Source organism: Manacus candei, unplaced genomic scaffold, assembly GCF_025592945.1.
Source record: "Manacus candei isolate 608988 ecotype Guabito, Panama unplaced genomic scaffold, ASM2559294v1 h1tg000119l, whole genome shotgun sequence".
In the NCBI taxonomy this organism is placed as follows: domain Eukaryota; kingdom Metazoa; phylum Chordata; class Aves; order Passeriformes; family Pipridae; genus Manacus; species Manacus candei.
Window position 1 is genome coordinate 3,759,221 of NW_026138167.1, and position 23,014 is coordinate 3,782,234.

The 23,014-nt window shown below is 39.3% G+C and overlaps 1 protein-coding gene across 1 annotated transcript in view; it reads right to left on the reverse strand.

Annotated features, from left to right (window-relative positions):
* Positions 1–23,014, reverse strand: part of SCAPER (S-phase cyclin A associated protein in the ER) — a 142,215-nt gene that overhangs the window by 70,680 nt on the left and 48,521 nt on the right. Inside the window, exons 21-22 of the mRNA XM_051770357.1 lie at positions 9,662–9,798; positions 6,433–6,498 (exon numbers count right to left, since the gene is read on the reverse strand). Coding sequence (XP_051626317.1) covers positions 6,433–6,498; positions 9,662–9,798 — 203 coding nt within the window. The remainder of the gene's footprint in view (positions 1–6,432; positions 6,499–9,661; positions 9,799–23,014) is intronic.

Here is a 23,014-nt window from a genome sequence, read left to right on the forward strand (position 1 = left end):
CCTGGTATGCAGTGTGGATTACTAGAGCATGGCATCAACACCTGACCCAGTGGCTATGTGGAAATACTGCTGAGTCCAAATTCAATCATTTTAGGACAATTATTTAGTGTTCCTTCTGTCTCCCAATTTTCACTCCTCCGATGCTCACTATGCCATACAGGAATGATAAATGACTGAAACTTTACTGGGGCTGGATAAAAGGGAAGTTAATGTCTTTTTCTCTAAAACTATTTCCATCTCACTAATTAAGGTTTTAGTACTGCCCACAAACAGATAATTCAGAATGCAGAAGAAATATCAGAAAGGACACAAGGCACTGACTGGTCTTGGAATGTTACCATAACATAAACTTTCATAAATAGTATGTTCAGCAAATAAAAATACAGTATCTGATCTCTTTGCACTGCAAGTGGAAAAACAAGGGATATTCAGTATCAAAGGTTTTCCTTTTTAGCACGGGCTAAATATTTTTAGCAGGTTTAATATATTTTACAGGCTAAAGGAAAGAGATCTGTTAATATTTATAGGCCACATTTCATCTCCAGAACAAAATAGCCTTGAAATAGTAACATCAATGTATTTCAGCACTTGCAAGTTTAAATCCATGATTTCTTGGCTGCACAGTGATGTATGCAAGGAAGGATTAGGGCAGAGCAGTGGATGCTGTGCAGTTCCTGCAGGGAAGGAGGGGTGACTCCTCCGGAGGTTCCGGCGAGGGCGGCCAAGTGCCAGCCGGACACACAGCCCCGATTCTTCCCGAGGCAGCCCGAGCCTGGAGAGAACTGGGAACGTCTGGGGAAGTTCCTGCCCAGCCCAAAGTGGAGCTTTGCTGGATCCCCTGGAAGCAACCTGCATTCCCTGCCCGCCCTGTGCTGCCCACAGTACAGTTCACACTGTGCTGGCACGCGGGGCACCCTCCGATGGCTCCAGCTGTGCCAGGGAAACACAGCTGGGCACAGTCCCAGGCACTGCCAGATGAAAAACAGCTACATCTGCAGCTTCACACACCTTCTGCAGTGTTTGAAAGGAAGCTCTCTGAAAAATGATGAAAAATTCCTATAAATCTCATTTTCTGAATGCATTTATTTGTATTCCTATGAGATCGTTCCAGCCTTGCCCTGAAGATGAAATCTACTGCTTGCCCAATCATAGACCTGTTATTTATCTGCTTTGAAAGTTTAACTGGATTTTATTTTACTTACACTTTGGCTCCTCTACAGTTTCCAGAGCTGTTTGGAAACTAAATTTTGCACAAGTACTTCCAGTTTCAGAGACTGCTTTTTTCCTGCAGTAATCAGTATTTTGGTATATTATCTTACAGTTGGCCTATCCAGTCTCTAGCCTACTACACCAAGAAGACCTACAAGGTGAGTTTATCCTGTGAATTTACTGATATATCATAATGAAAGTAAGAAAGCACTGTATTGTTAAAGACATTTAGCTATGGCCCTCTGCAAGAACAAACTTCACACTACATTCCCATCTTGTTTCCAGCAGATTCTTACAGGAAATAGTTCTTCATTTTCTAATTCTCTTCTTTTTGTGCTGCAGCCTGTTTTCAGGACAACAGTGGTTCCCATTTCCATACTACCCCAAGTATCCCTTTACACAGTGGAAAAGAAAAAGGTAAGTAAAAAAAAATATGTGAAAACAATTCCTTCTTGTGTGAGGAGAGACTGGCTAAAATATTAGATGAAGGGGTTAAATTTTCTCCCCCTGCAGTCCTGTTAACTCCCTTCAGGCACAAGGCAATCTTTCATTACCTTAGTTTCCCTGTTGTATTAAAGGATGACATTTACACTTTGCTACCTGCAGATTGCTTTAACACTGACATATATGGCCTTTGGATTAGAAGATCCTAAATAGATGTAAATAATCTTCTAACTCTGAGAAAACGTTTTGCTTCCCTTTTGAAAACGTGTTCTGATGGACACCTGAGAATGCTCTAATGGACACCTGACACACCTTTTGCCAGGTTAACCTGATAGACTGAACAATAAGCAAATACTCAGATCAGTTCCCAGAGAATATGAATTAATACTACAAATCCACCAAGAGTCCACCAGCATTTATAAAATTACCCAAGTGCCACCAGTGACCAACCAGCAAATGCACAGTGGAGAGAGGTCAGGAGCAACACTTGGCTGCTCCAGGTGAGAATGTCCACAGTCCTTTTCCTTGGATGTCCCTCTTGGCACATGAAATAGTTCAGAGAGCAGAATACTTACTAAATGAAGCAGTATTTGGACTTATACCCCCACCCCCTAATGGGCACAATATTTTTAATAGATACAAAAAAAAAAGAAAGCTTTCCCAGTCATCTTTTAAAACCCATTTCTAAAAAAGAACTACTTAGAGCCATCCACAATCCCAGTCATGAATCAGTACTCTGGAACTGAAAAAGGGATACACAGTGCCTATCAAAGCAGGATAAACCCTGTCTGCTTATTGCCATTAGTGTAGTACCACTGCAGAGCTTAGAAAGCACTTGGATCAGTGCTTCCTTAGTGCAAAAGATTTTATAAATCTCAAACCTTAAACTAGTAAAACCCACTGAAACAATCTATCAGCCGCAGCAGGAAATCGGTGGTCTTATAATACTAAAGTGGCTTAATCTTAAAGGTGATCTAAAAAGGCTTTTTACCTGCCAACTACTAATTCTGGGTTCTGTCTTTCTTCTGTAACAACTGACAACATGACTAAGAACTAAAATCAGATAAGAAATTGCATTCCATAAATGGTTTTAGTTGTTTGTGAAGACACAATCAGTTTGGGGGAGAGGAGTGGGTAAAGAAATGTGGCATAAGCAAGGAAGCATAAAGGGAAGACATATTTAATGATTTAATTCTAAAACACATTTGCTTCTGTTAAGCAAATAAATAAACCTACCAACTGGATCACATTTTAAATGGAATTTAAAAAAAAGAACTTTTCCATTTTTAAATTCCACAGCCCACTAGGTCAAAAAGTGTTTTCTGTTCATTAGCATACTTCCACTCCAATCAGAACACCTCAAACCTTCCTTTGGGATGGACAAAAAGTATTGGCATTTGTTTGGACACAAAGAATGCATTTAGCACTCTGAGTCTGTACCCCCTCTGTTCTGTGACATGACCTTTCTCAGTAACTTTGCAGATCTCCTGAGAGCTGGGCAGGGTTTACCTCCCAGCACTGGCAGGGTTTGCTCTCTCAGCCAGGTACAGTAGCAGTTAAACACTGAATCCTAGAGCAGCACATGGTGTTCTGGCTGAAAAGCCAATACTCTCACCACTTTTACAAGCTTCTCAATGTAATAATACTCAGTGCAGACCTACTGCTGTTTGCTCCTTTCTGCTGACTCCTCTTCCTACTGGTCTTGGTTAAGTAGGATCCTGTACTTAGTTCTGTTACAAAGGTGCTTTCCTGTTATTTTTTCCTGTATTACATTTTGCCATGTAAACAGATACAGTCTGGACTAAAACACTTGCCTCAGGAAACTTCTTGCCCTCTCATGCTTTCCTTTACAGAAGGAGATAAAACCACCCTTCCCTATTCTTCCATTTTGTAATATGAGTTGTGCAAAGTTAACACATTTCAGTAGGAATAGACTGGGCTTATGGTTGACTCACAGACACTCGTCTCTTCTTAAAAAGCCAGTTCAGACTTGAGCTCCCACTGCTGCCCCCTTGATTTCAAAGAAGCTCACAGACATATGAGCCTCAGAGTAGATAAAGAGTTGTGTAAGTTTGGAAAGAACAATAACCATGATATCTGAAACTATGTTTTAAAAATATAGATGTAAGCATCTGCTAGATCCCTAGGTTTCTACAGGAAGACTGCAAAAGAGACCTCAGATCTGTGATGAGAGTGAGCTACACAGTGGCCACAACTCTAGTTTGTGTCTAAAAGGGTGCAGCAATAACAGAGGCAATAAAGGAAGAAACTAAGAAAGCAGGTGGAACAGAAGATTCTGTCTGAAAGCAAAGGAACTTTTAATCATGTAAAGAGAAATGAAAACTGTTAAATTTAAGATCAGTCAAAAGATTTGAAAATATTTTTAAAAATTTAAAAGTCTGAGTTTCTCTTGTGCTTCAACTGAGACACAACTAAGTTACATCACTTATGATCTCAGAAAGGACCTAAAGTGGAGGCACTACAGCTTATCAATATTTTCATTTACTTAAACATGCACATTTCTACTTTCTGACAATCAGACCTTAATGTTTTATTTCTTGGTAGCAAAGAAAAGCAAAACACAGAAGCTACAAATCTAGAAGTCTTAATATGCTACAAAATTAATCTTGAAAATGGAAGTGCTGATGATTAAGAAACAAAGCCAATTCCTTCCCCATGTGTTTATGCAGGTGTGCCATCTGCTGGAGATGGGGCATTTTCTTAAGTCAAACCTCAGTGATGGATTTTTATTATTTTAAAATACATCTAAGATTCAGTAGCAGGTTTTCAAGCTATTGAAAAGACTATGTAAAAGATACTGCCTGCAGGCTAGTTGTATATAACTGCAAGGATCTGAACTTCTCAACCACCAGTAACTTACACAAAATGCCACCTTCAAGTATATCAGCAATTTATGAGTGATGGAAGCAACCACAAAACATACAGATTATTACCTTGGTCTGAAGACAAATATCCCCAGTCTGGAAAGTCGTCGCAATTTTAGGATGAGGGTTTTAGAATCCAACTGTGGAGATCCCAGAGCTCCTTGGCTGATGCTACAGACTCCCTGAGCCCAACTACAAGTAAGGCACACACACCATCTGCCCACTGTAAATGGATGTCTCAGGAAAATTAAGAACAGGGCAGGAGTGCATAATCCTCTTTACTAATCTGTTTCTTTCCCCATTTTCATCTTCAGAGTCTCTGGGGTTGGATGTCCTTTCCCAGAACTGCAGGAATGCAGGTAAAGTGTCAGCTATCACCTGTGTGACTTCAGTCAGGGAGTTCCATCCATCTCCTGCACTCTGCTTTAAGAACACTGGATTTGGTTTCTTCCAAATCCAGCTCCAGCTCTACCCTGCGCTCCCTCATTCCGGTACCAGGAAGGACAGCAAACAATCACCATCCATCTTTTCCATGCCATTTATGACCTTATAGATCTCTGTAACATAACCCCATTAGAACTTCCTCCCATTATCACATTTTTCCCCAGAATGAGAAGTACCAGCTTACTTATTTCCTAACACAGAAGTTACACATAAAATTATTACAGATTTCCTTTCCTGCCTCCTCTGAACCTTTTACAATTCCAGCTTATCTGTTTGGAGACAAAGAACCAGAACTGCACATTGTATTCAAATGATGCAGATGACCCAGGTATTTGTACATCACATTCTTTGTTCTGTTTTTACTAGTTTTTAAATAATTTTAACAAAGGATTTCTATGAACTACTGAGAGGACTGAGCTGATATTTTCTTGGAACTACCTCTCACATCTGCAAATTTAAGGCCCACACTTCGTATGTGAAGATATAATTGAGTTCTGTCTTCCCCCTCTATTGTGTAGCACTCAATATACACTGGATTTCACCAGCCATTTTATTGCCTCACTAACTCTCTTCAAAATTATCATTCAGCATCAGCTCTTGTCCCTACTGTCCTGAATCTCTGCATGATCATCACACTCTGTCCTCTCACTGCTTGCCCTCTTTCTCCAAGTCACTTGTGAATATGTCAAACATTTCACAACTGCAGAACTCTACTGGTGACCTCCCTGTTCTGCCAAGGACTGAGGAAACTTCTTAACTTCCACTTCTTTTCAGCTTCTAAACTGCTTTCCACTTAAACTACAGCTATATAGTTTCTTTTAAAATCTTTGGTGATAGACCTTATCAAAATCCTTTTGGAAATCCAAATATTCTGCATCTTTTCCCAACTGGTTTCAGTGAAATCAGAGAGTAAGAGTTGAGCAATTTTCAGTTTCAAACTAAGGAGAAGGAATTTGTCACTGAGCACAGGTCTTGTTTTAATCTTACCATCCAGCTGTTTTCATCTGTGCCTTATCCTAGACAACAAAAAGGTCTGTTCTTTGAAAAGCTCAATGTCAGACTGGAAAACATCATATGCTTTCACCTTTCTTTCTGATCAAATGCAGGCCAAATATAAGATTTTCAGCCCCAGCATTCCAGTGCTGAATTTTCACCATCAGTCTGGAAGTGCAAGACTGGAACCTTCTTGTTTCCAGGTAAGAAAAGTATGAGCAAATGTTCTATTTACTACAGCAACTTCCATGGTTTAAGATACACAGTGTCTTCAAAAAAAATGCATTTCTAAGGTCTGAGCTTTTGTATTAGAAACTAATGTGTAACTCAAGATGGCAACATGACCAGTGTTGAGGGAGAACCTTCCACACCTGCTCTGCTGGGAACTTCAGAAGCACTTCTGCAACAGACAGGGCAAAAAAGCACATGTCTAAAGTAAAGAAAGTTTAATGCTTACTTGGATTTAAATGGGGAATCAGACACAGCATTTTTTGCTTCCATCAAGCTCTCATATTCCTTTGCCCTAGAGGAGAAAATATTCATTATTATTGACTATTGTCTAAAGTGTACAGGATGTAAAATTAGTGACAGGGTTCAAACCTTTGGGTTTTTCCTGGTTCACAGTAAGGCCCAGCGTTTCTGTCAGAGCTGCCCTGTCAGAATCCAGACTGGTGCTGAACTACTGGCCATTAGCAATTTATGATTAATATTACTGCTTTAGAATAACATCAGTATACAAATGGCATATTTAAGTTGACTTTTGAAATGGTAGAAAACTGCACAAGTGATACATAGAAATGTAGTAATCTACTGCCTATTATAAAATTATTAGTGATATAACAATTTATATTATGATGTATAAATATAAAATATATAATTATTATAAAAAATATTAGTGATTTAGACATGTAGTGCAGATCAGATCAGTACATCATAGATTATAATTAACATATAAATATTTGGTTATATTTACAGGCAAAGGAGTATTTTTATGTAACTACTGATTGTATTGTAATATAATAAATTTTAGGCAAACGACACAGAAACACCTCAAAGAATGACTGTTTTACTGCTGGAAACAGAAACACAACCTCTTTAGTCCCTTAAAACTACTATTTACACTGGCTATATGCCAAAAAGTAGGAAGAGGGAGACGAGATGTTTTTCCACTGCTTGTTTTCACTCCAGCCAGCCCGTGCCAACAGGTGAAAATCACGATTTGCTCGTGGACCAAAGCAGGATTCACGGTGCTAATCCTGCAACCTGCTTTTAATAACACACACACATAAAGCAAAACTAATCCAGGCACTGCAGCGATGCAGATGCATTTCTCTCAGGTATATAGAGTGAACTTTCCTTTATATTTTCTGTTCCCACAAATGGATGGAGTTTCCCAAAGCCACTCAGATCTTCCCTCGGCTGAACCGTCCCAACTTACACTCCACGCAAATATTGTTACATCACCACCAGCTCTGATTTGTGGGTCATTAATAAAGCCATTAATCACAGTTGAATTCAGTATTAAACACAAAGGTGAGATTCCTTTATTAACCTTTTGCCTTCTTACCCAGAAACAACACATGTCAGCTTCTGCACAGACAAGTCAGCCGAACTTGAAAAATCACCCAAAATACCTGTTACTAAATGCATGTGGCTGGAGTGCTTTAAATCCCCTGTAAAGCACACACCAACTATATGGTAGCCACCTCTCATGCTCAAATTTGGCTTTCATCAGGACTCCTTTTGCCATGGGAGTACTCAAATACTCTTCTGCCAGCAGCACATCCATGATAACCTGAGATAATTTACTCAGCTATATATCAGTTGTTACTGATAGCACCAGTTAAATGGCTTAGGGTTATAAATATAATTAATAAGACTAACAAAACTTCTCAACATATCTAATATCCCATTGATCACCATTTGTCCCCTCATTCACCTCCGCCCTTCATTGCTTTGATATTGCAGGAGTGATTTAAGACCTGGAAACTCAGGAGAGCAACAGGAACCTATTTGGATGCAGTTCTTATTTTTTTCCAGTTTTAAAATATCACAGCTTCGTAGAAACTGAAATGAATGCATCATTTCAAGAGCTGAGGTGCAAGGGTATTTGTTGTAACTGTTTCTTTTTATAGGGAAGAGGGAGACTTGTAGATATGTACTAAAACATGGTCTGTAGATAATCTACTAACACCTACAAAACTCCAAATTCTCAACATCAAAATACCTTTGCTTTATACCACTAATGGACATTTTTATTAGTAAGCCTTTTGTGTTGACATTAGAAAACTCATTGTGAAATCTTCAATTTAACTCTGAGTTATCTTCCAGGACAGCAGACCACTGAAAAGTTTAGTCACCCTTTAGTAGGAAAAACAAGCCTAATGAACATGGATTTCATGTCTTGCCAAGATAACTCCTCTTAGATTTTGAAGCTTTCACTGTATTTTAAATAGTACATCACCTTTGTACAATGATGTCCCTTTATTACTGTTTTAATTACAATTTTTCATGACGAATATGCTGACTCACCCAGCAGTCTGACACGTAAGAACTCAAGTTGTTCTGAAAAAGTTTTTCTCCTCTCAGTGCCAATAACAAACTATTTATCATTTGAACCTGTATTCTGAGGTCTGACAAATCTTTGACTAAATTCAACAGAAGCAGCTCTGGAGACTGGACCCAGTAACTGCATTAAATCAACAGGTCATATGAATAACTCTGCATCTTGAGCAATCAGAAACCTGGAAGAACGTTATCCAGTTTCAACAGGGTGTTCCAATGTGCTGTTCAGACAGTGGATTTGCTCATTCAAAGAGGAAAGCAATCAGAAACAGTAATACATTGTAAAAGTGTGGTGGTTTTGAAGACTGATGTGCCTTTATTAGCACTATCATGAGTTAATAAAACATCTCATTTTTACTGGAGCTCTAAAAATCCACGCAGGTGTTCTTCTCTTCTTTGAAGCCCTTCTTGCTTAAGAAGGCAGGGAAAATACATAACAATGACTCTTACCTACTGAGAAGTATTTTTAGAGAGAAATGCAAAAATATATTACAATATTCAATTAAGTATTAACCTCGGCTGGGCACTGTTCAGCTCTAGAGAGTGACACTGCCAGTTCATGATATAATGATGTCCTGCACATCATACTGATTTGCAGATGTCACTTTTTAGACTAAGAACAAATTGCAGGTCTGACAGCTCACTTTCCATTTTAAGATATTTTTATTCTTCTTGTTGTGACAGGCAACAAAAAATGATTAAATTTAGTCATGGGATTTGACACCACAGCGGGCTGACTCCTATTTGTTGATTACTATTGATTTTCTTTGATACTTCATTTAAAAATCAATAGCTAGAAAGAAAAATAGGCATGGTTTACACAAATTTAAACATGCTATTGTATGCTAGAAGAGGCTACAGTTTTGGCAGGGCACTGGCATCCAATTATGAGAAAAGCTCTTAACAGGTGAAACCAAGGGCTCCAGATCGATATTCAGTTTTCTTTCTCAATCAGAGAAAGTGGCCATAAATTAGGCTCATCAGTGTTATTTTCAAGACACTCCCAAAGCAAATAATTTTACATTTTTTTCAGCCTTCCACTGCACTCATACTAAAGGACAAAAGGTAAAGTTTAGAACAAAACTTAAAGGAAAAAAAAAATAAAAAGGGATTTGTACTACCTGGAGTTCATCCGTGCCTTTAGCTTCTTGGCTTTCTTTTTAATTTTTTGTTTCTCCTCTCCATCTTTTAATGGTTCCACAGGAACAGAACTCTCAATCACAATGTCCACAATGTACTTCTTTAATGACAGGTGCTCCTGCAGAAAACAGTGAAATAATATTTAATGTTATAGTATGTGATGGAGGTCACATATTACCTTCCCAGGAAAAAACAGTATTATTTTTGTCCTGTTTATAATATCTAACAAGAGGTTATGAAAATGAAGTCAAATTTTAAAATAGATCTTGGGAAAGAGATTATTTTACACTGGAGAGAACAAATAATGGGTATTTTCTAAAAAAGGAGAATAATTATTAAAAGAAGAATAAATACTGTGCCTTATTTTCAAGAAACTGTCATTTAACAAGTATGAACTCCAAGCTGACATCTTCTCTCCTCCAAGCTGCCCTTTACAGTTACATGAAACCTGCTCTACTAATATAGCTCATTATATTAAAGAAGCTAATTCTGGTTTTTATTTTAACTCTTCATGAAAATCTAAACTTGCCTTAACTTTATTAAAATACATTGAAACTATTCACTACTTACAATATTACCATTTATTAGCGGGAATATTACTTTTCCTCTCACAGGAACAAATCTGAATTTAAGTAAAATATTGGTAAAATCTCTGCTTCCCACAGAAGAAATGCTAAACAATTAGTTTAATGCCAGTTATTAGAATGTATTTACACAATTTTTAATCCACTGAGGTTTATATCTGTTTTCTTGTAGAATACCAAACATATTATGAAGTACAGGTTACCACTGCTTATTAGGATAATTTAGCCTTGAATATGATTAGGGTCACAATCAGAAGTGGTTATTCCTTCCTTTTTGGTAAGTATCCTTAAAATTCAAAGTAAAAGGTGAAGTGTTAAAAAATTTATAGACAGTATTTTCCAGAAAACAACCTATATTTTCTTTCACTGATTGAGGAAAATACTATGCCTGTTGAAAACAAAATAAATCTCTGTGAAATTTCCTGGAAAAAGACCACTTAGTTTTTGGAAAGCATTGCTGCATGATATAACCTAGCAATATATATTTGGTAAAAACAGTAAATGAAATAAGTATCTTAAATCATATAAATGCAAAATGAACACTGCATTAATATTAGACATAAGTAATCCAGCATAATACTCTAAGCAAATTCTAAAAGTAACATCGACTTTCACTTTGCTACCCTGGATAACTCCCAGCACACCTGAGCACTGTATTTGAGGAATACTGAAGTTCTTCAAACTGTGCATGTTGTTATATATTGCTACAGCCACAGGTAACAAGATTCTAACAGCTTCTGTAAGCATTTTCCCTGCCCTTAATATTATTTAATTTTAGCAAGAAGCACTTAAAAGAAAACTTCCTAAAGGTAACTCAGAAGGCTGTGCCTGTGAGTCTGAGTCAGGAGGGCAACAGTTTGTGATGAGTTAGTTCTTAATCCACCTGTAGCAGTGCAGAACAGAATCAAAGAATCACAGAATGAGCTGGGTTGGAAAAGATCTCTGAGATCATCAAGTCCAACCCTTGATCCAACCCCGCCGTGGTTCCCAGCCCATGGCACTGATGCCACATCCAATCTCTTCTTAAAAACCTCTAGGAAGGATGAATCCATCCCCTCCCTGGGCAGCCCATTCCAATGGCTGAGCACTCTCTCTGTAAAAAATTTCTTCCTAATATCCAACCTAAACCTCCCCTGGCACAGCTCAAGACTGTGCCCTCTTGTCCTGCTGCTGCTTCCTGGGAGAAGAGACCAACCCCCACCTGGCTCCCCCCTCCTGTCAGGGAGTTGCAGAGAGTGAGGAGGTCTCCCCTGAGCCTCCTCTTCTCCAGGCTGGACAACCCCAGCTCCCTCAGCCTCTCCTCACAGCACTTGTGTTCAAGCCCCTTTACCATCCCTGTCCTGGCTATGAAATCCAAGTTCAATTTTGTTTCTTTAGAGAGATGTGGCCCACTTAAAAATAGCTTTTCCCCTAAATTTCCCTTAAAAACCAGAAGCCTGGTCATAAGGCTCAAACTTCACAGGAAACAATGAGTTTGAGCCTGTCAGTGTTGAGAAAAGAAAGGACTTCCTCAGAACAGACTATGGCACTACTGCTTTGCTACCAAGTTTCTGGGTACTTCACCTGTGACATCTATTAAAAAAGCTATTTATGAATTATTTTGGTGGGATTGGGGAGGTACATCCCTGCTTTCCAAATGGCACCAGTGCACCTTGGCACCACCCTTAGCTTAGCTCATGCCTCACCAGTGAGATGCAGCACTTGTAACACACAGAACAAAGGTTACTGTAGCTCCACATCTTTGTTCAACAGTGAAACTGGGACTTTGGTTCATCAGATCTTCAAACTATTGTTTCTTCCAAGTGACAGCAGAGCAGAATGAAGAGGCCACTGCCCTGTGGAATGGCCCCCACCCTCGAGAGGGGCAGCACTGCAACCACGGGGTCACACTTGTGCTGGGCAGGAATCAGGGAGACAAAGCTCTGCATCCCCCTCCCAGACACTCATCTCCTTTTTCATCATCTTATCTGTGGCTTAGCAGAGGACTTGAAGAGAACTACAGGGTTCACCAAGCACATTCATCCCCCAGCCTGTGGGGCCAGGAGAGCACAGCCCGTGGTCACACCCGTTTGTTCACCTGAACTCAGGCACCTCCGGGAAGGATGGTTCTCAGAGTTCTCAGCTTTCACGTGTGGCGGTTTGGGATATTATCAGACCTCATGCATACAGCTCATTAAAGGCAGACTAGAGTAATAATACCTTGTGTCACAAAAACAGTCACTTCTTGTAGGTCCAGATCAAAGTGTGGGATTAGCACAGTGGGCAGATCGACACCATTCAGGTGTGAAACAAGTAAAATTAATAGCTTGGTGTTGGATGACAACTGGTACCTGAAGAGAGCTGCTGCCACAGCACCCTTCAAAGCAGGGGGAAAATATTTACTCCCAACCTCCCACCAGTTACCTGAAAATATTAAGGTCTGAAAATCCACTGAGTCACACTGAAGTACAGGATGTCCCATCCTTTAAATAACTAAATTAATGAGTAATTTTACCTACATGGCCATTAGTTGGACAGGTTAACATATCACAAAAGTAACAACCAAAGGGAGTGAGGTTAGTGCAGTGTTTTCAAAGCAAACTTTCATTTAAGCCATAATGAAACTCCTCAGTCTCAGGGGGTGTATTTCTAATAAAGGTAATGCAGAATAACTGGGTAATCCAGTCACTTCTTCCTGAAAGCCTTTCACTATTTTATGTTATTATTTTTATATAAGTAAATGCTATATGCTGTAAGAATTTCTGAGACTAAATTAATTTACCCTCTCCCTAAAAGCATTCTGAGTTTGTCTTTACGACAAGTGAAGGGTCATTATTGGCCTCATTCTGTGCTATGTTGAGCACATTCTGACCCCAAATCCCCAGGTCTTAGTAAAGCACCAGACCTTTGGAGAATTTAGGCCATTAAAAATGCAAAGCATTATTAAGTAGAGGCTCTTTTTTACTGAAATCTTCTGTCATTAAGATTTGTATTCACACCTACTTGAAAATGTTCAGTGAGGTTTCAGTCCTATCAGTTTTAGCTGCACAATTTCTCTAAATCTCTGTTTTAAAGGCTTATGAATTTTGCTGGTTCTGTCCTAACAGAACACTCCCTATCTCAGGATTAAAACAGAACCAGCTATGATGGTCATTATGTATCAGATTTCTGCCATCCCTTCTCATACTTGCTACTCATCCTCTCAGCTCCACAGCTGAAATCAATGCTGGCACAAAACAAGGGATCAGCTTTCCCAGAGATGGCAGAATCTGTGCCACAAAGAGCAGCCAGACTGTTCCATGCTGGGATGTACAGCTGCAAAATATGGAAACAAGAACAGAGGGCTAATGTATTTCTTCATGATCCCCTGTGTATGTTCCTCTGTGTATACTAAGATGATGATGGCTCAGCAACCCCTGAGAGTAGAAATACTCCTGCTATTTCTCTCCAGTGTTATTTATGTGCATTCATCAAAGCTTAGGGTTACTTCTAAAAATCCCCAGGTATACTGGACCTGCTTCTTAGAGGGACACTCTCAGTCTCTAGCTGAAAAAGCTATGAAGCAGAAAAGTAACATAGTAAATATATTCCAGGTGATATTGAACTGCATTCTGTACAGACACATGTTGTTATTTGACAAAGCCATATAACCTCTAATAATTTTTATATAATGCCGAAGTAATTTTTAAAACAACATAAATTTCCTGTAAAAGTTCCAATAGTTGGTTTACAAGCAAGGTGATAAAGACTAACATTAAATGCACATGTAAAACTGCAGCCACCATGAAGCAGACAGAAATTAGGTTATTTACAAAAAATGACTTTGCTTTTCCTCCCTTCTCCCTCCATCCTCAACCGGTCTGACTCTCAGTCATTGAGAATCCTGAAACTTCCCAAATGAGACAGATGGGCCTCATCTACAAACTACAAGAGAAACTGAGTTGCCAAAACCATTAGAGCTAAAACTAATAAGGTCACCCCTGAAGTCACATTCTTGCTGGTTATTGCCTAGTCCCATTCAACTGCCTGAAACAGAAAATCTACCCTGCTCGTTTCATATCGTGAAGTTGATAATTTTAGTTGACTAAGCACTTCTTATAACCAAGCTTTTCTCTCTACACTGAATTACACTCCTTTTTCTTACCTGACATTTACATTTACAGGAATAACAGCATTACAATCAATATCCTCTGCAATACATTTTCAGACTGTAGAACAAATAGAATTGCAAAGTTTTTCCACGAGCAGTGTAGCAAATACTACAAAATGCTGAAATGCTATATAGCTGAGTAGGGTCCACTTCTGCTTGGATGAGGAAAACCATACCATAAACTGGATTGTGAACCTCAGTAATCTATATAAAATACAACAGCTGGAGAAGAAATTTCCTAATTGACATCGTCTTCATACAATACCTATTCACAACACCAATACTCTTCACTAGCTCTACCCATTTAATATCCTGATTCCAGCAGCAGCATCCACGTATCTGTGTCCTTGCAGATGAAACCTTGGATATGTAAGTATTTATCAAAGCAGAACACAACTGCAAAATTATGTTCCTACCCCATCTCTGACTATGACACTTCTTGGCTGTCTGTATTACATATAAGCTATTATTTCACTACTCAGCAAATATCCGTAGGAACATTATTAAATTGTGCAGTGTGCCAAACAGAATCCTTCCCAACAAAATTCCTCAGTCTGAAGTTAGGACCAAGTGCAACACAAACACTTATTTCCCGTTCCTTTCTTGTTAAGTAAGTGTTGCCTTTTCATGAATTCTGCCTGGGGCAAGCCTGAGTAGGCAGGACAATCCTGCAGCAAAGCCTCTGAGCCAAGAAGAAAAGCCCAGCCTGGCTGTGCTGCTGCAGGGCAGCTGGAACTGCAGTCCCTGTGCTCCTGGGCACACTCTGGTCTGGGCTGGCTCTGCCACACGTGCAGGAACAGCCAGGCTCTGAAAACCCAGCCAGGTGCTGGCAGGAGCAGGCAGGACCAGCACCCAGCACATCAGGTATTGTCTGGTGCCTCCTCTGAGCTCTGGAGGGTCCCCCAGAGCAGCTCTGCAGTGAAATCCTCTGTCCAGCTCCAGGCAGGGGAAGGTCTGACTGTCCCCTGTCGGTTTGTCCTGCACAAAGTGTGAGTCAGGGCTCAGTTAACCCTGGTCCCATTATTTATAAACTAACCATGTCATTTAAGTGGAAAACCTTCCCAGCCACTGGACTTTCACTCGACAAACTGAGCCAGAATGACCTTCCTGAATCTGAAGAGTTTATAGAGGTTTTTTCCTCTGTTATTTTTTCATTTTCATTCCCTTCCATATTTCTGGATTCTGGCCAGAACTGAAGCAGGAGTGCCAGAATACCATAAGACTGGTTATTCTTATTATTTTTGTATTCTTTCCAACCTTGAATCCCCAAGTTCTGAAAGAAAAGGCATTCTTATAAGTTTTGTAACCCAATTCTGCAGACCAAGGTAACTTGAAAAACATCTGACTCTAGCTATTTACCTCAATTCCATATTCAGAGCACTCAAACACTTGTTGTTACTTGCCCCCTCATATCAGCATTAATATATAAAGAAATACTTGTAGTAGCTTATATCATATAATAATGGCTGTCATTCATTTACCATTTTAATAAAAAATGCATAAACTGAGTATTTTCCATAAGGGTAAGGTACATAAGGAATATATTCTAACAAATCAATTGGTAACTATTCTGAAGGCTACTATACCTTTTGGTTCTACACCTCTACCTGTTACAAAATAAACACCCCCCTATAACTGCAGAAAATCATTTAAATATGTTTTCAATATTTATTACCAATGTCAGGAATAATGGTTTCTTACTTGTGTATATAGTCACTTATGGGATATCTTTGCCAAATTTTTAAGGTTTTTAAAGGTTCAGTTCTAAATCACATTACCACAGGAATATTTGTTCATGATTTTACTACATGTTTCAACAAAACTCCTCAGTATTTTATTTTTTCCTCACAGCCTAGGACAATATTTAGTATGGAAAACAGATGCTGAAGCAGACTGTGAGTTATATCAGAAGCATATTTCGATTTTAAATAATGACAGCTTGAAACACAAATGATCATTAATTCTTAATCATAAAGAAATCAAATACTGTTATAAGACCACAAGTGATGATCCACTTCAAAATATGAAGATTCAGATTAAGAAAAGGTATTTACCTGTTACCATTAATAAGAGTTATTATACTTGATACATATATGAAGAAACAGGTTATAAAGTAACGAATATTCACATACTATTTCCTTCACATCTTGAATTTAATTAATTTTTTTTCATGATCCTGCTTTTCAGCATGCCCAAATTAAATACTATTTTTACTTCTAGTACCGACTTTCAGTCACCTTGCTTGTCCTTAAATTCAATGATACAACAGTCTGCCACTAAGATAAATAGCAAATAATACTCATAATAGTAGGGTCAGATATTTCTTCAAATTTTTAATATCATTCCCTTTCCCACTTGTCGCTCCAAAATGGGGCAACAGAAAGCAAAGTAAAGGTGTTTCCTCTGTGAGAATGAGAATTCTGCCTCCTGGCCATGGAAAGCATCCCTGCAGACGAGGGAGGAAAGCTGGAAGGCACTGACATTATCCTGTGGCTGCAAGGGCAACTGAGAGAAACAGGGAGATGAGAGTGCACTTGGCCCTGCCAGTAGTAGTTTTTCTTACTGGCTGTGAATATCCAAGACATCCAAGCCAAAAAGAGGAAGAGTGCAGCTGCAGGCACTGATCTATCACAATTAAAGGCACAGCCAATAAACAATTAATCACGTACGTTTTTGCCAAGAGAAACAACACTTTATAATAAATTAAAGGTAAGAAGCTACTGCTACACAAAGTACAACAAAGCAGAATTGATGTATGGAGCACTGAGAGACCTTCTGCAAGCTGCACCGTGGATTAGACTTTCTAATTACTTGATTGTTCGTGACAGCTTCTTCCAGGAGAGAAGCACTCACAGCAGAATGACATGGTCTGAGTTCCTGGGCTGAAAGGACCACAGGTATCCAACAGATATGAAAAATCCATAAACAAAAAATGGACCACAGATGCTTGGCCCAATTCCACTCCTCTAGCAACACACAACCCTTCTCTAAAAAATAATCCTTCCTTCCTCAGGAAAAAAACATTGAGTAAAGCCAACTCAACCAGAACCTGAGGCTTTACTGGGATGGGGGAGTTCTTGTTTGCAAGTGATTTACAGGTTGCTTCCACTGAGCCACAGAGAAGAAAAATGGGCTACTGTTGGAGAACTATAATCAGATGCCAAGAAAAAAAAAATGACTTTACAATGAAGCCTATATTCTGTAAGTTTGGGGATAAAAGACACAGGAATATTGTTCTACATATGACCAAACTGTAGTTTGCACCACCATACTGCCCAGGACTGGCTTCAGTGCTCTGTACCACCAGAGCTGAGTCAGGATCATCTCCCTGTACTGCACTGGTCTGACAGAGCAGGCAAATATCCCCAGAGATGAAGTGCAAACACACCCCAGGGCTGCAAACATTGGGCACACAGACTTCACAGTTGGGGCTGCCCCTTCCCTGGAAGTGTCCTAGGCCAGGGTGGATGGGGTTTGGAGCAACCTGGTGTAGTGGAAGGTGTCCCTGTCCATGGCAGAGGGTGGGAACAAGATGAGTTTAAAGGTCCCTTCCACCCCAAACCATTCAGTGACTCTGTCAATACAAGTAAACATGTAACACACACGTGTTCCAGAACAAAAAAGAGAACTATTAATGTGTGTAATAATTTTTAAAAGACCACATACCTGTGGGTACAAATACCTCAAACTCCTCTATTAGATGACACTAAAAAATTAATAATCTTTATTATTATTTTCCACTTTGCTTAATCATATCTTTCAGACAGGTTACCAAAGGAGTTCATAGAACACTATTATTCATTTAAATAGAAGAACTTGAAAACACTGATTCAGAAAGGAAAACAAATGCATCCTTTTTAATACTGTTAAGGCTGAAGCAATTAAAAAATAGTTATATTTAATTGTTAATGAAAACATAGCAAACTAAAAAAAAAAATTTAGCAAACTCCAGGCATCATCATGTCCCAGACAAGAAAGTTCCTTGTAAATACTGAAGAAAAAGAGCAAGGGTAAGGCATGAAACTATTCCCACATCTCTTTCCATCAGTAATTTCCTCTGCAACAAATAACGGAAGCAGAACACAACTTTGAGAGAACAGCTCCATTTCTTTCAGAACGACAACTCCTCACCCTAAAAAGCTTTTAGAAATACCAGCTGCCAGGAACACCAGCTCTGCCCGTGTGCTGTGCTGGCTGTGACCCCCACCTGGCTGGCACAGCCCTGCCCAGGCTGGCTCCCAGCACGTCCTGCAGCAGCACCAGCCTGCCCGGGGGAGCTGCCAGCACAGCACAGGCTGTAAATCACAGCCTGGGCCCTGGGCAGGGCTGTGCCAGGCAGGCTCACACTGCAGCCCTGGCCAACTGGGCAGCAAACACTCCTGAGGGAGCTTCAGGCACTGGCCAGCTGGTTTTTTCAAAGGAACGTGGGTGGGCTCAACCAACCATGTCCTTATATAAATCCTCACATTTTAGTGCTGTCAGTCTTCAGACAACAACCACCTCTCTGCTCCATCATGGGATTATGTTTTCATTTGATCTAAATACACCTCTTAGAAGTTCTTTGTTTCATTTATATAACGACAATAGAGTCAGTTTTCTTCCCTGATAAAAAAAAAAAAGCAGATTTTTCACATATGCAAACAAAGGTTCATTAATATTCCTCCATCCTGCTTCAGAATACATAAAATTTTAGCATGCACCTTATATAAATTAAGCAACTCCTGCCAAGTTATCTATTTCATCTGGTTTTTAGAAGTACTTTTCACTTATTGGAAACATTCATAGACCACATGGCATGACATGATTTATATTCTAAAAGTACCTTTAAACCATGGCATATAAATAAATGCCAGGAGATACAGACAAGAGCTGGGACAATGGTTCAAAGGGAGCAAGCTGTAAGGATTACTGATCTTAGGGGTATTTCTCAAGGCAAACTAGGACAGGCAAGAAAGGCAAAGACAAAAGGGAAAGCAGAGGGGCATAAAAATGAATCAATAGGAGCTACAAGTGGGAGCAAACATCTACAAGGTCCTTGCAGAGACCCCTCAGCCTAATGAAATCACCAGGTGTTGTCCTGTGGCTTTCACAGGCACCTTCTCAGGGAGGTCTTTGTGTCACACAGGCTTTAATTCAGCAAAGTAATTAGCCAGGACTACAAACATACTAATTGATTCCAGTGAAGTCAATGAAAGCAAATTGCTTACACTGTTTACATCCTTTGCTGAGCTGAAAGCAATATGGATATTGAGAGAGGGGACGGGAAATCAATAGCCCAGAAAAGGGCAATGCAAAAAGGAGGGAAAGCTGAGAGTTTGCTGGAAGAAGCCAGGCATTTAAGCAGGGAGAGATAATGGAGACAGAACGTTGTTACTGCACGGGGAAAGCACGTGGGACAGAGAAAGCTTCAGAAAGGGAGGGAAGGAAAGATGGCTTTTAGCCTGCTGGAAGAGTTTTCACCAACTATGTGAATTCATCTATCTATAAAAGGCCAGAGAAAAGTGAAATTACAAAGGAAATAAAAAATGTGAATAGAACTTTAATTTGCTTGCACAAGTTTCAAAATGTTTCAAAACCTGTAGGTGTTCTCTGTAAGAGAAATCTCCATCTGTTTCAGCTGGAGACTAATAAACCCCTAAATGAGGGGATTTTCACCCAAAAGGCTGAGGTGAAACAAAGCTGTCACACAATCTGAGAAAGAACTTCAAGCTTTTTCATTTTTAGTATCTACCTTCAAAGCAAAACTCTTTTGTTTGTGTGTTCCACCAAGCACATCACAGCCACAAGTGAATTCACCTCACATGATGGAATTAAACATAATACATGTTTAATTCCAAAACAATGGGATGCTGCTCCAACATGAAGTCTGCTTTTATCTCTGAAAATGTCTGTAAAAGTACAGAACTTATAAATGCTACAGCAAAGGGAAAAGCCCTAGAATGTATCAGTTTCTTTTTCCATCTGGCAAGATCAAATCCCAGCATCCACCCAGCCTGGAAAATTCAGTGTCAATGACCATTTAGTACAGTTTTTAACTTTCTGTTTACAGTCAAATCAAGCAAAAACAATCCTTACCATGTGAAGAGAAATGATACAATCATTTATTTAAATCAGTTTTTGAAGTCTTAAGGAGATACCTAAATCTTACCTTCTGAGACACCAATACAGACAAAAATATTTCAAGTCCTGTGATTTCTCAAGTAATAACAAAGAAATTCTATGCTCAGATTACAATTTCAAAAAAGCTTTCTTTCTAGGCAGCTCCCTATTATACTGAGCAGGCTGAACACAAAATGAGTCAGAGATCAAGAGTAAGTTATCTGGGGTGTCAAGTGCATAAGGTTAAAGGTGAAATTTTATTAGGTCAAAGGTGATATAAATAAAATCTTTTCTGTCAAAGAAGAAGGGTCACAGGCAAGACATATATAATCTAAAGACATCACAGATGACAAGTAATAACTTTAAGTAGTACAAGTATGTTCTCACTAGAGTTACCTTCACTGACTAAAAAATTGAAAACAGTGATAAATAAGTAACTATGGGTATTATAAAGCTTCCCTGGGATATGGTTTTACTTCTATGTAATACTCTTGATTTTTTTTCTCAATTATTTCAAAACTTGAGAAGTTACTGAAGGCTTTAGTTGTGGAGGTGGCATTAACTGTGCATGCTGAATAAAGAGGTACACAAAGCAGACTGCTCCAATAAATAAAACTACTTTCCTACATTGCAGTGACCATATCCCTAACATGCATATCTTACTACTGCTCTTTGGAAAAAATAATAAGTAATGAAAAGCAGAGAGGGCCTCAAGCCAAAGAAATTTCAGATTACAAGAATATAATTCAGAATGTTATACTCAGACTAATTGAAATATAGCTATACATAATATATAAAATATTTAACAGTGGAAGCATCCATATGTTGCCAGCATGCTAAATACTATGCATTCCCTGAAGAATATTAAAATCCACTATCATAATCCTCAAACTGTTCATTCAGTTAGAACTGTTCTCTCCTTTCTCTCCTGCACTATTATTCAAGAGAAACATACATTTAGCCTTAAACTTGGTCTTAAGTTCACATCAAAATTTTTTGCTGAGAAACCCTGGATTTAAGCACATGATGTTGGACCCCACAAAAATCAGGATCTCTGTGCCCTCTAGTGGAACTTCTGTTTCCATCAGCTGGGTGCAAAAGCAGCTGTTGGTACATGAAGAAAATATGCTGGAAAGTACATGTTCCCTATGCCAGAATAGAGTCTATCACACCTTGCCCTGCTCTGGGATTTCCTGGGATACCAGAGATCACCAGAGCATGTCTTGTCACCATCTAACATGGGTTCAGGTTGTCCAAAAGGAAAAATATGATATTATTTGCTTCCCAAGTTCCTTAAAAATAAAGCTACCACTGCATGTGAGAGAGAGCAGAGCTGTGTGGAATGGAAAGAGCAAAGGAAGAGTCCTGAGCAATGCCTTTTTCGGGAAGCTGGAATTGTTATCCACATCAGAGTGGATAATGCTAAATCAAAAGGAGATCCAGTTCACTGTTTTCCTCCAGATTCATCTGAGCCAGCTGCCCAGCAAGAACCACAGTTCAGTCACCAGTGGCCAGACAGACACCAGCAAAGGCTGGAGAGATCCCAGCCCATCCCAGTGCTACAGACTGGCCACACTTTGGCTCCCAGCTTGTGTTTCCAGGCAAAGGGATGCAGCAGGGAGCCTCCTCCCATACATCCAGTGAGGTATGCCTGGCACCTAAACACCCAATCCAAAATCACACAACTGCCCACTAACCACTGTCCAAGAGGAAAAAAAGCAGCTGAAAAAACAGTGTATGTACTTTCATTACAATTGGGAAGGGGTGGCAAAGTGCAGCTCAGCAAACATTTAACCTCCAGACTCCTGTATCTCTCCAATTATCTTTTTCTGTTCTTTCAGTGATAACCAAGAACCAACCCTGTGGGTTTCAGGACCTCAGAGACCTAACTCTCCAAAGCTTTTTAGAAAAGTAAAGATGTTACAACTGGATGTAAGAAGCTGTAAACACAGATATTTTAGTACATAAAATAGTAACAAAAACTGTGAAGGAAAGTGAAAAAAATTACGACAACTGAACGGTGTCATCGGAAACAGATTTCCAAACATGACCAAGTTAAACCTGAATCAGCACTGAAGAACTGGCCTGCTCAGTATGTCCTCCTGACCCCTGGCAGGTATAATACACAGGCATTCACAATTCTTTTGGGATGTGGCAGAACTCAAATTCCCATAGAAAAGGCCTTGACTCAACCCTGTAGTTCAATTCAGGCAGCAGCAAAGAATAACTAAACCAGACAACAATTCAGGTGTGTTTTCTACAGCACAGTCTCTTGATTTAGTAAGAAACATCCTCAATTCCTAAAAATCACCCGAAGTGCCAACTGTTCTAAAGAAGCTACTGAAAAACTAACTATTGCTCTTCTTAGCAATGTTAATACTTAAAAAACATTTCCAACCTTACATTTTAAAGTAATTTAGCACTACAGTTTTGAGCACTCTGGACCTTGATGCACAGGACACCACTCTGACCATGTAAGGAAGGACTGAGGTATTTTCAGCAACAAGAAGGAACAAAGGAAA